Here is a 13,473-nt window from a genome sequence, read left to right on the forward strand (position 1 = left end):
AACGGCTTTCTTTTTTTACAGCTGTGATGAAAACCGTGCCTGGTAATCACAGCATAGGACAGACACCTGGTTGGATACTTGTCCTTTAAAGGTTACCATCAAGACCAGGTTGCCAATCATTGGCCATGAGGACAATTCCTACCCTTTGTGTGCCCCAGTAAAACCAATGGTTAAATAAGGTGAGCTCCCTTTAAGAGAATGGAGAGGCGGTGGTCCTGCTGAGGGAGTATGGCTACATGCTCTGGTCTCCTTGCACAGAGCCAAAAACTGCTCTTAAATCTGCAAATAAAGGGGCATCAGCCAGACCAAGGAAGCAAGGAGGCAGTCAACCATCTCCCCCTCAAGACAAGACAATATCAATGGAGCCGTTAGTATGTATGGCCCGGTTATACCAAACCCGAGAGAGGAAGAGGGGCAAGGAGTACAAGGCAGCCATAGAGGCCTACCTTCAGTACTGGTAGTGAAAAGTAATCGAGAGGAGAGGGCAGAAGGAGGCCCTCATGAAAAGCAAAGTCTTGCAGCTCGCCAGCACTGGAGGAAGAAGAGGGGAAAGATCACAGGAAGTTGCAGAAACGGAGCAAGCATTTTGGGTAGGCCAGATCCCCACCTCCTAAAAAGGAAGAACTCCGAATGTGGGAGGCAAAGTTGGTACAGACCCAGAGATTCAAAGAAGGGCTGAAGAGGGAGAAATTCAAGCAGCAGAAAAGGTCTACTTGAGGAAGCTAGACAGCAACAAGATAATCAGGAGTTTCAATACTGGCCCTAGACAGGCATTGGAGGCAGGAAGAAGAATTAGACTGTGGCAAAGCAGCAAGGATGGAGCTTGTTGTACAGATGCGACTGGAACATGGATGGGCAGAACAAGGGATGGCTGATGAAACCCAGTGGTGGGGATAGGATTCCAGGAGTCCATCAATCCAAAATGAACCAGCCCCCTCTTGCTAATGGAAACTGACTTTCCCATCCAGCAGCCCAGAAATACCCATTTGGATTTTACCTCAAAAGCTTTTGGGGGCCCTTTTAAACCTGTAATACAACAACCATCGTAACCAGGAGGTGGTCACTATATATAACAGACTTTTTAGATACCTTTTTTTTTAACAGGGTTTTTACAGTTTGGCTCCAAACTGTACACAATTTTGAATAAGCCTCTGTTACACATCAGAATTGATTATTTGTTGATTCCAGATGACCACCCTGGCACAGCCCAGCATTAGTTCCCGTGCGTTCTGAGAACCCCCTCCTAAGTAAAAATACTCCCAAAGTTGAGGGTTTAGTCCATGTTGGGAAAGTCTTATTCCTTTGCTGTGGTCTTTGGAATTAACATTTGCCCACCTCACTGCCTCCATGCTGCATAACCAACCTCAAGCACTGTAGACCGCAATTACATCTAACCTGAGGGTCAAACCTCCAGACTCCAAGGCTCCCTCTGCACTAATTCACCCATCCTCCACAGTAAACAAAATAAAATACCCAATTCCTGTTCTTGCCTCACCAAGAAATTCATCAGATTTAGCAATTTCCACCACCTCCTTCATAATAATAAAAAGGAGGGGGTCTTCAGTCTAGCGTCCAATAATGACAGTAGCTTCAGAACTAGTTAAGGAACCGACCTACTCAATATTAACCAGTAAAGAAAACGTAAATCAAATCCAATTTTGCAATACTATATATGAACACAATGTCACACATTATGGAAACAGACAGCTAGTAAGAACAAAAAAACAAAAACACTTCTAAACATAAATGTATTAAAACAAACATACCTAAAGTTAAAACTAAATGCTTCTCTATAAAACCAACTAAAATCAAGTTAAATCCTGGTGTCCCGCATGCTCTTTTTTCCGTAACTCCTAATTTCTTTTTCAAGTGTGGATTGCGCCTGCCTAACTCTGCCATAGTGTACTCAAATCTAAAAGTCAAAAGAATGCTTCTATAAAAAAAATATATATATCTTGCTATAGATTTATGGGAAATCCTATTGGTTACATAATGTTCCAGAGAAGCATACACATTACGTTTGGCTTTAGCTAACAAGTACACTGAAACCATCACAAAATAATGAAGATCCTGATCTAGGTAAATCACAATTGGAGTTATAGGTGAGTTGGATTGGTCTGCTAGGTTGTTGAAGTGGATACATCATGGGAACCTATAAACCATGAGAGGTTTGCATGGACACAGAAGTTCAATTTTGGCTTGTGAAACCCAACACTCAACAAATGGGTCTAGCAGAACAGAAGTCTGTAAATTCTTTAGATGATGTACAGTCTATCTTTTGTTGCAGGTATGTTGAGTTATGCATTGGAAACTGTTATTCCCACAGACTACTGTGACAAAGTTCCCCGATAACCTAGTTTCAAATCTTACCATAGAGAGCCTTTGCACTCGATTTGGAGCCATGGTCCTTTTCGGAAGAAGAGTCAAAGCCGCTAAAATGAAATAGACAAAGTCAACATGTTAATCAACCAGTAACATTCATTCATCTTTTCATTAGTTTCTCAGACATCAGCAATCTGCTTTTCAAAAATGATTTAATTTCCTGTCAAACAGCTAGTACTGGACACGCATTCCATTATTTATTATTCTTTCTTCCCCATTCAAGAAAAGCACCCTTCAACCCCCTGGGGAAATGTGCCCTCAATTAGCCCCCTGGATATCTGTTTTTGTGGTGCATGACCTCCTGCCCCTAATCCCGGGTGCCATTAGACTTCAGACCTACAGGAGGCAGGAATCATGGCCATGAGGTGCCCCCAAAACCTCAATGGCTTCTTTTCGTTCTAGACCAACAAGTCGGCACACAACCACAAGGCCCATGATTCTCACCTCCTGCAGGTGCCAAGAGCCGAGTATGCTCGCAAGATATCTCAGCGGATTGAGCAATCGCTGCTGATATCTGTTTATGATCTTCAGGTTGCAGGTTTGAAATCAAGCAAGGCCTTTCATCCTTTACAGGTTAATAAAAGGCGTAACAACTTTGTTGGGCAGTAATTGGACATACACATTTTTCTATGTGTGGCACTTTGGCAAACTTGCTATATAAATCTGCAAAAATATTAACTAGAAGCCAGCCTTCTATACTTTTTTCTGCTGCTTCTCACCGTTTTCAGCTTTGTAGATAAATAGTTAAGCTTGGAAGATAGGCACCAACTGTCTGTAAAAGCCTGAATTCCAGGTTTCCCTTTGGGATGGGCATAGAATTGGCAAAGAGACACATCCAAGTTCGGTCCCAGCAAACACAGGGTGTGGCCTCCCTTTCCTTCATTTTGCACAAGCTCTAATGAAGCATTATACTCCTTAATAGAGGGATCTATAATATGCTTGTTGAACTTTGCCCAAAGAGGCCCTTGCGCCTTAAGCTCAGGACCAATAAATTGTTCCCCTACCCCAAAATAGAGCTTTATGGAGTGGGCTCTAATGCTTCAATAGAAGACTCTGAGATTTACCTAGTGCAGTATATTATATATATATATATATATACATATACACACACACATATATTTAAGTCTTTTTGGTCTTTCACAAAGGTTTGCCCCCCTCTCCCCCTTGTTAAATCCCACCCCTCCTGACGAACCCAAATATAAGTTCCCCATACAATTCTGAGTTTGGTATATATTTATTTTTAAAATTTCTGTATACATTTGGAAATTTCGGTAAAAATGTGTTAAGCGGCAGAAAAGTTATAAGCCATACAAAATGTGCTCTTCTTCGAAGCAGTTCAACTTAATTTAACATTACATATATATTTTTTACACTTCCACATATACATACATGTACACATTATTGCCGTCAACATTAGACATTAGATGACACCAATGACCCAGAACATCTGAGATTTGCAAAAATCAGGAAACAACAGTTTGCAAGCCACTAGGGACGGGGTTGATCTGGGCACTTCCCAATGGGTCATCCAGTAGAGTGCATGGAGAGTGGGATCCTATGGGCTCACCACCCCCATAAAAACAGTATTACTACCCTAGGGGTGTTGCAGACCTCCAAAGTCATTTAGAGAAATAGCAAGTGAATCCACGAAAATCCCCTGTGATGATGTCATACACATTTGGGAGACAATGGGTGGAATCTAAAATCCATAATAGCCTTTGTTAAAAGTTTGTCAATATCAAACTCTGCTGGGTGGTGGAAAAATCAGGGGCTGTCTGAACAGCATAGAGCATGTTAAATCTGAGCAGCTGAAGCCAAGAAGTTTATGAACACCACACAACCTCGCGGTTGGGGAGAGAAGCCTCAAGATGGTGATGGTTGCTTGCTGGGGGCTGCAGGACACTGCAGAATCCTGAATAGGCATAGGAAGGATTCCAAGATGGCATAAAGAAAACAAGCTGCATATAAAAGTGTGTGACAAATAGATGAGAAATTAATTTGTGGGATTTAAAAATCCATTGAAGAAAACGGACTCCCTAGACAAACCCAAAGCTCGGAAAGAAATGCAGAATCGATGCAACCAATCCCATGAGCTGAGACAATTCCAAAGAGTCCAGGAGGACCATAAAAGAACGTGAATGCTAGGGAAGCCAGTGAGCTTTACACTAATCCCTGGCTGTATGTGGAACCACTACCTGGACATAGGACACGCCTTGTCAACCTTGAAATGGTGCCCAGAAGCATGACAAGGGCAGGATGAATGCAGGAATGGGCCTAGGTGCAGGGCCCCAAGCCAAAGGAAGCCTGATGGTGAAGGAGTTCTGAAACTCTTAAGAAAGAGACCCCTGGTAGGCGGGTATCTTAATATTATTTGCCTGAAAAACATCCTGAATTCGGGGGTGGGAGGGACTACCTCGGAACTGAATGCCTAGAAGCCCATGGTTTGGGAGAGGCTTGAATTGAATGTTGAGAAACATTAATTCTAGGAAAGACCTACAAGGCAGAGGTGAAGCCTGAGAAGAGCAAAGAAAACCTGGGAGAGGTCCTGAAAAGCCTCTTGGAAGCAGGGAGACCAACGAATGGTCCAGACTGCAAGTAACCATGTATGGTGTGGCATTTGCTAACTCTTGTTGCCCATTTCTCTGAACATTTGTGTTGTAGCTCTAGGTAGCATGGAAGCAAAGGATTTGCTCAGTTTAGGATTTTGATATTTCTGTTGGCCACTTCGTTGGATTTTACTGTTTTGACTAGGTTGTTCCCAGAGAGACAATGACTAATGCTTAAGAATCTTCTACAGTGGTGAACAGCTGTTGAAAAAACAGACTGTTGTCTAATTTCTGTATAGATGCTTTTTTTTTTACTGTGCCACATGCCATACCACACACCCACACACACACCCTAAATTCATGCCATAGTTCAGGTTATGCAACACTGACAACCCTTGGCAGAGGTAGAAAATAAGTAGAATCCCTCAATGTCTTCAATGTGTCCATTTTGTTATAGTGGGAGACACAGACCTTTACACCATTTTCTCTTCCTATGTCCGCTTCTATTGGATTGCACAACAGATACCAAAGGAAGTTATGAGCCAATCTGGTGAAAGAACTATGAAGTCTGCGGAGTTGCTCTGCAAATCCACACAGAATTCTGGTATACTTTTCCATTGGCACAGTATCTGGATATAGCTTGGACAGCAACATGGAGAAAAACGCTTCATGATTTGAGTGTTGATTGACGTAGTACCATATTGAAAAATATATATATCTTGAGTGCTGTAAAGCTTACTGCAAAATGAACAGTTTTTATTAACTATTAGCAATCAATGAGATAACTGGGTAAGAGGCAAACATGGTATTAGTTGAGGCTACGTAACACCTGGATTGAGGATTGTATTATAGTTCAAAAAATATTCACTAAAAGGTTTAAATTGCAGTTATTACTGCTGGGATATTCCTGAACACTTGCACTAAAAGGCTCACACTGTATTTAAAAAATATATGTTTTTGTATTAGTGTGCAGCACTTATCAAATTCTGCGACTGTACTTTTATTACATGGAATTTATGGAAATTAATGTATGAATTATTTTATTTATCTTATTAATTGCATCAAGTTTGCATGATGTTATTCATAGTTTTAGCTAATGATTTGTAAGTACGTTCATGCCTTCGGCCAAAATATAGGAAAATGAAACCTATAACTTGAACTTGTGCATGAAATTTCAGCAAATTTAGCTAGAAACGAATCGGGCTAGGTCGGAAAACTCATGCTACATATGGTGTAGTTTCAGGAACCTTTTTATGAAGAAAACAACTGTTGGCTAGAAGGTGATTGACCTTGGGCTTTCCACAGACCCACAAAATCAACCTCTGGGGACATATCCCTCGAAATAGACTGCTTCAATATAGTGCTGGATATTTCTTGAATACCCCAGGAGGTAGACTGGTTCATCCTGCAAACCCAAGAAAATGAAATTAATCGAGCTAATCTGGGAGCATAACACGGGATCTGGGAGCATAACACGGGAGCAATGAGCTTGTTTTGAAAATGAGAACACTGAGCAGCACGGGTTTGGTACTGGGTTCTGCGTTTAGAGGCTAGAGTCCGGTATGAAGTGCAATATAAAAACCCAATTTATGTTGCACATGTACATTTTTGACATGGTTGAAATCATAGGTGCTTTTGTAGATAATGCTTGGATACGAGACTGCGCACCTTGACAAACGAACTCAAAACAATAAGCTTGGAATGTAAGTAACTGATACAATTCAGCACAATAGAGCACTGCATAGAAGCCCTCACCATACTATAACCACCTTTGGTATTACGTGTGGGTCATAAAATGTACCACATTAGCCAGAATCACATAAAAGAACAGATATAAAAACATTGTTTATAAAAGGAAAGTATAAAAGGGGGAAGTTTACAAATATTAAGAACGTCAAACTTGAGGTATAAACACTCAGTACATAATAATAATTTCTTTCATACAAAGTCGATCACGCTACAAATTAAATTTTAACTCACTACATCACCACTTCACAGATTCATTAACTATAGCATGGGTGTGTACCATCTATTTTTTTACTAGACTGGTTTTAAATATTAGATGGCTCACATTTGTCCTAATGAGTCTTGTGAAGTGGTGGTTTAGTGAGTTACAGTTTAATTTGCAGTGTTATGGACTTTGTATTCTAGAAAAACATGATCTGTACTTTGTGTTTTGTACCTTAACATTGCTATTCCATATATTTGTAGATTGTACCTTTCCATGCATAACAACTTCAGCTCTTTTAAACGTGTTAGTCACCCACTGTAAGGTTTAGTAGACGTAGGTTATATATACACCTATCACATATACATACTGTGAGAAAAACTGTTACCATCTAAGAAAAGCAAAATCTATAAACTTTGGGAATGCCAACGATAAGGGTCAAACATGCTGTACAAGTTCTTTATTTCCCCAATGCAAAGTCCTTCTCACTCCAAACAATGTAGGTTTTATGGTTGGATTTATTTTATGTTCAATAATACGTTTGACACTAACATTGCCACAGTTTATAGACTTCTATGACTTATAGATAGTAACCTTAACCTATAAAACAGTTCTTCCTACTGATTTTGTCTAAGAGACTTGTATGATTTATATGCAAGTTACATGGTCAGATTTGTGTTTGGTGTTGCATTATGTAGAATATTTCTAAGTTTGCGCAATGGGTTTCACTTAGTTTTGTCCTTCCAACCCTTCTGTGCATGTACGGTACCCTTTTTGCGTGTTCTGCAAGGAAGATCAATTGTGTGTTTCATGGAATAACATTCCTTTTGCAAAATGTTTTTCATATTATTGTGGATGTGTGTATTTTTTAATTTTGCTCAATGATTTTTATTTCATTCTGCCCTTGAAACCCTATATTAAGTGTTTGTGTTTCTTTTAGTTTGTGTTATGATTATTGTTGAACAGGTTAAACACCAAAGCTGGCATTCTTAAAATGTATAGACTTCACATTTTAGTGACCTTATTTTATTTTGAAAATGGTGTTTATTTTTCTGTCCCTGCTATTATGTTCGCCACTTTTAGGGAAATATACAAAAATGTTGCTCTTAGTATGCACCCGCACAGTTACTGCGACTTTGGGAGGCAAACATTCCGACTCCCATTACTGCATACCGTTCTCCTTGGGCGCAGTATCAGGAGTCGGGGGTTGCGGGGAACAAGAAAGAACAAAAACATATTTTTTTAAAAGCACTCTGCAGCGTCAGCTCCGACCCACGTAAGTGGGAGGAAACCACGCCGCAAGGGATAGCGGGGAGTCGGCGGTGCACACAGACGTGTGCCGCCGTAAAGGTAAGTGGGGCGGGGGGGTCGAGTAAGGAAATGTGGGCCAGAGGAGGTGGGTAAAGTGATCTATTTGATCACTGCACAGCGCTGTGATTGGCGTCAACATTGTCATTTTCATCAGCGCAGTTAGACTCGGTTCAGTGATCACACAGATTCCTATTTTAGACTGTTATACAAAGCATTAGTTTAAAGACTGCATTTAAGATAGCTTGTCATTTTGTCTGGTTCTTAAAAGTATTTCTGGTCACTGGCCACAGGCAAGGAGTGGGAAGAGTGGTGTCAAAGAGAGAGTGACACTACAAAAAAAACATGGTGGTGCTCAGACAAGCACAAGTAATAACATAGTGGCTGCAGGAGTGAAGTAGTGGCCCAGAGGAGCAACGAAGGTGCTCAGCGGGTGGAGGATCTTGAGTGTGACAACTGTGCAAAGAAGGATTGTTCTCGAAGGTGAGAAGAAACGTCCCAGAGGGATGAAGAACTTGAAGGTCAATGCAGTAGAGGGGAGGGTGATATTCGCAGGAGTGAAGAAGGTAACCAGTGGGGGGAATACATTATGGGTGATGGTAGTACAGAGGCGGAAGGTGCTCCAGGGAGTGATGGTCCCGAGGAAGACACTGCTGTAGAGGAGGTAAAAAGAGAACAAGGCAAGCTTGAGAGAGGCTGGTGCAATGCAGAGTCAAGTTTGATATTCGAAGCCAAAAAGGAGACTGAAGATTAGATGTCAGCCCTCTTACTTTGCCCAGCTCCTCATGCATTAATGTGGCAGTTGCAACAATCCCAACCTAGACTTCTCACTTTCTTGACCCAATACTTATTCCAAATTCTACCATATGTAAAAGATGGTGGGGAACCCAAAGAAGCACAGACTAACAAGCATAAATATAAGAGGAGAAAGGGATAGCCATTCCTGTGAATCCATTGCCACCAGAGGATTGGTCAAGTACCCTGGGAAAAAGGCAAATCTCAGCACCGGAAAACGTAAAGACTTAAGAGACTTTTACAAGCCATAGACATTGATACATTCTTCCATAAGAACTTTCTGAGAACAGAAAGCCAACAAACAGTGATTTGGTAAAGGAATTTCTTTCGCAGTAGTACCTTGCTAAGAAAGCAACCTGGAATATCAGAAGACTGAAGAAAAGCAGTTTGAACTTAGGTTGACTAATATTTCAGTTAGTCCCTGCCACTAGAATACATTAAGAAGTGGGGTGAATGTGTGTCTGTGAGCCAATCTATGGGATAGAATATTAGGGTCAATGCATTGCGTACATGAGTGTCTAGGCTTTAGTAACCTAACTATGATAGAATTCACCTAGTCAGTCAAAAAAGGTACAAACTAGACTGTAAACTAGTTCGGTATGACATACATTACTCACCGTTATCATATTTCTGATGGTTGTATCTGCTTAGATTCACATGCTGTGCATATAGTCCGACATCTAGTGAAAATCGCAGAGTATTACATCTTTTTTCGAAGTTCGAAAAGGTACGTCGACATGGCCGTGACTAACACTGTGATGTGTAGTGTACCCAAAATCCTTCACGAGTGGTGGTCCCACCAGTTGCTTTTGTTCTGCCGTGAGGGAGCCTTATAGAAGTGTGAGTGAGTACAGAAGAAAGTAGGTGTAAGATGTCCATGTACCTTCTACTCCAAGAGGGGAGGAAGGGTGGGCGCATGTGAATCTAAGCAGATACAACAATCAGAAATACGATTACAGTGAGTAATGTACGTCTTCTGATGTTTGTGAATAGTGCATAGAATAGCGAGCAGTACCAGGAGATGATAGTGGGATGTGTGAAGGAACAGTAGCAAAGAGGTCTTAGTACCGCTTGTCCCACCTGAGAATCAGACTTCAAGTGTTTGTCCAAGCAGTAGTGTTGGGTGAAAGTATGAACAGCACCCTGGCTAGAGAAGGCTCTAGGCGTAAAGGGTAGACCGCTTTTGGCAAGAGAGTAACAGTGTTATGCAATTTAAAATACATTTGGAAATAGCTGATTAAGAGACAGGGTCCCTTCTCTACCAGCTGCCACAGAGACAAAGAATTGGTTTGTCTTTCGTAGTGGCTTAGTCTTTTCAAGGTAGTATAGAACAGCTCTCCTCACATCTAGCATATGGAAGCTTTCTTCTGCCAAGTTAGTGGGGTTTTGAAAGAAGAACAAGTTACTTTCTTACCTGGTAACGTTCTTTCGATGGGATGTTCCTCCGACGTATTCCACATCTATGACAGGTAATCACCACAGCTGTGCTGCTTTGGAAAATTTTCGGCATTTGCGTCCTGCGTCGATGACGTTGATACGCTCCCTCGAGGGCCTCTGCCGAGCTGACGTCACTGAATGTTATAAGTAGGACACACGACGCCCGTACCCTCAGTTGTAGTTTTTTCCCCAGAATGTGTGGCACCAATCTTCTGCCAGTAGGACTACAGAATGCCTTGCGGAAACGTAAGCTGCAATCGCATAAGAAATTCTGTGCAGGGTCGGTCGGGAAGGTATGATGTGGAATACATCGGAGGAACATCCCATCGAAAGAACGTTACTAGGTAAGAAAGTAACTTGTTCTTCGAAGGGATTGTGTCCTCCGACATATTCCACATCTATGACAGACCCCCAAAGCAGTACCAACGTATAGAGGTGAGAAAAGAATTTAGAATTTTAAAATGGCCAATTAAATTGCAGAATAGAGGACCGCCTTGCCAAAGGCCAATTCTTGCCCATGGATAGAATCCAGGGAGTAGTGTTTTACAAAAGTATGGACAGAGGCCCATGTGGCTGCTTCACAAATGTTACGAATGGGAACCCCCCTCTGCAGAGCATTAGAGGCTTCCACACCCCTAGTAGAATGGGCCCGTAAGACTAGCTGAGGGTCCTTACCCGCCAAACGGTAACATTCAAAGATTGTCGAGATAATCCATCTAGACAAAGTCTGTTTACTAACAGCTTGTCCCAAACGCCTTCCAGCGTATCCTACAAAGAGCTGATCGACCACTCTGACCTGGGACATACGTGAGATGTAGAAACTTAAAGCTCTCCTAGGATCCATCCTATGGAGCCTCTCCTCTTCCTTACAGGATGCGGAGGAGGATAGAACGCCGGAAGAATGACCTTCTGGCTTAAATGAAATTCCAACAACTTTCGGAAGAAAAGAAGGACGATCCCTGTCCTTATGGAACACCGTGAAAGGTGGCTTAGCGGATAGTGCATGCAACTCACTCTGCGAGCGGAAGTAACCGCAACTAAAAATACAGTTTTAAAGGTCAACAGTCTCAAAAGGACAAGAATGTAAGGGCTCAAACTGAGCTCCCATCAGGAACTTTAACACTAAGTTCAAATCCCAACCAGCCACCTGGAAAGGTGGAGGTGGAAACACATTAGTGAGCCCTTTAAGAAACTGAGAAATCAAAGGAATCTTAAAATAAGAACACTCCTCAGACGAGCGCTTAAATATGGACAGCGCCGCCAGGTAACCCTTAATGGTACCCACTTGCAGGCCCTTGTGGGCTAACGAAAGCAAAAAAGACACAACCACAGGAATGTCACATGAAAAAGGATCCACATTCTTAACCCTGCACCAGTCACAGAACTTTCTGCAACGGTACAGGGACTTTGTTGCTAGCCTTCTGGCCGAGAGAAAGACCTCCATCACGTCTTCAGGGAGGTCCCAATCCTTGTATCTCAACCTTTCAGAAACCAAGCATGAAGGTTGAGAGACTGGACCTCTGGATGGAGAACCTGACCCCCCCTCCTGGGAAAGCAGATCGTCTCGATAGGGAAGACGGCATGGAGGGCAGATCGACATGTCGAGAAGGTCCGGGTACCACGCTCTCCTGGCCCATGCCGGAGCAATGAGGAGCATTCGGGAACCAAACCTCCGTAACCTCCGCAACACTTGCGGGATGACGGGGACTGGAGGAAACACGTACAGCAGTGGGAAGGACCACTCCACTATGAACGCATCCCCTAAGGCTCCTCTTAATTCCCGCGAGAAGAATCTTTCGCACTTCCGGATGACACTGGTGGCGAAGAGATCCACTTGCGGGGTCCCCCAAAGGGCAAATATCTCCAAGAGAACTTCCTGAGCCAGCTCACACTCGTGAGAGACCGTGCTCTGCCTGCTCAGAGCGTCCGCCGCCTCGTTTTCGTCTCGGGCCAGATGAACTGCTGAGATCGGAATTTCCTGCTGGATGGCCCAGAACCAGAGCTGCATCGCCTCCTCTGCACAGAGGGAGAGACCGTGCCCCCCCCACCTTTTGTTGAGGTAGTGCATGGCCACTGTATGGTCCATCAGAATCAGGACATTCTTCCCCCGCACAGACGGCAGAAAAGCCTTCAGGGCTGGTCAGATGGCCATCAGTTCCAACAGATTGATATGGAGTCTGGACTCCGACGGAGACCAAAGACCGCTGACTGTCAACTCGTTGGCATGAGCACCCCATCCCATGAGGGATACATCCGTCACGATCGTCACCTCCGGCCAGGGTAGCCAAAATGAAGCCCCCTTCAACAGATTGCCTTCGACGGCCCACCACAGAAGATCCTGGGCAACCGAGGGCGGCACCTGAACGGGATCCAACATCCTGCCGGAGGACTGTGACCACTGCACCTTGAGAGCCCACTGCAAAGATCTCATCCGCAGCCTGGCCTCTGGCACCAGGAGAATGCAGGAAGCCATGAGGCCTAGCAACCTCAAGAACTCGAATGCAGGGAGACTCTGGGCATGTTGAAACTTGTGCACCATCTGCAGAATGTGATGAGCCCTCAGCTGGGGAGGTGAACACTGCCCCAGGGATGTGTCGAGCACTGCTCCAATGTACTGGAGCCGCTGGGTAGGTGTCAAGTGGGACTTGTTTAAGTTGAAGGAGAAGCCTATCTTGTGAAGGGAGTGGCAGGTGACTGAAAGATGATCCAGGACTAGCTCGGGAGAGCGCGCCCTGATCAACCAATCATCCAGGTAGGGGTAGACGTGAATCCCCCCTTTCCTGAGATATGCTGCTACCACCACCATGAGCTTGGTGAAGAGCCTTGGGGCGGAGGTCAATCCGAACGGCAGAATCCGAAACTGAAAGTGCAAGTCGCCAACCGCGAATCTCAGGTACTTCTTGTGCTTGGGATGAATCGGCACATGAAAGTAAGCATCCTTGAGGTCGAGAGAAACCAACGAGTCCTGAAGTTGAAGGGCCTGGAGGACTTGAGAGAGAGAGAGAGAGAAACCATCTTGAACTTGTCCTTCCTGAGGAGCTTGTCCAAACTACGCAA

At 43.4% G+C, this 13,473-nt stretch overlaps 1 protein-coding gene across 8 annotated transcripts in view; it reads right to left on the minus strand.

Moving 5' to 3' along the window:
- EPS8 (EGFR pathway substrate 8, signaling adaptor) overlaps positions 1 to 13,473 on the minus strand; it is a 1,868,600-nt gene that overhangs the window by 1,019,259 nt on the left and 835,868 nt on the right. For all 8 annotated transcript variants that reach the window (XM_069628376.1, XM_069628375.1, XM_069628377.1 and 5 more), the window contains one exon: positions 2,371 to 2,432. In XM_069628376.1, coding sequence (XP_069484477.1) covers positions 2,371 to 2,432 — 62 coding nt within the window. The remainder of the gene's footprint in view (positions 1 to 2,370; positions 2,433 to 13,473) is intronic.

This window comes from Ambystoma mexicanum, chromosome 12 (assembly GCF_040938575.1).
Source record: "Ambystoma mexicanum isolate Mex_15411 chromosome 12, UKY_AmexF1_1, whole genome shotgun sequence".
Lineage (NCBI taxonomy): Eukaryota > Metazoa > Chordata > Amphibia > Caudata > Ambystomatidae > Ambystoma > Ambystoma mexicanum.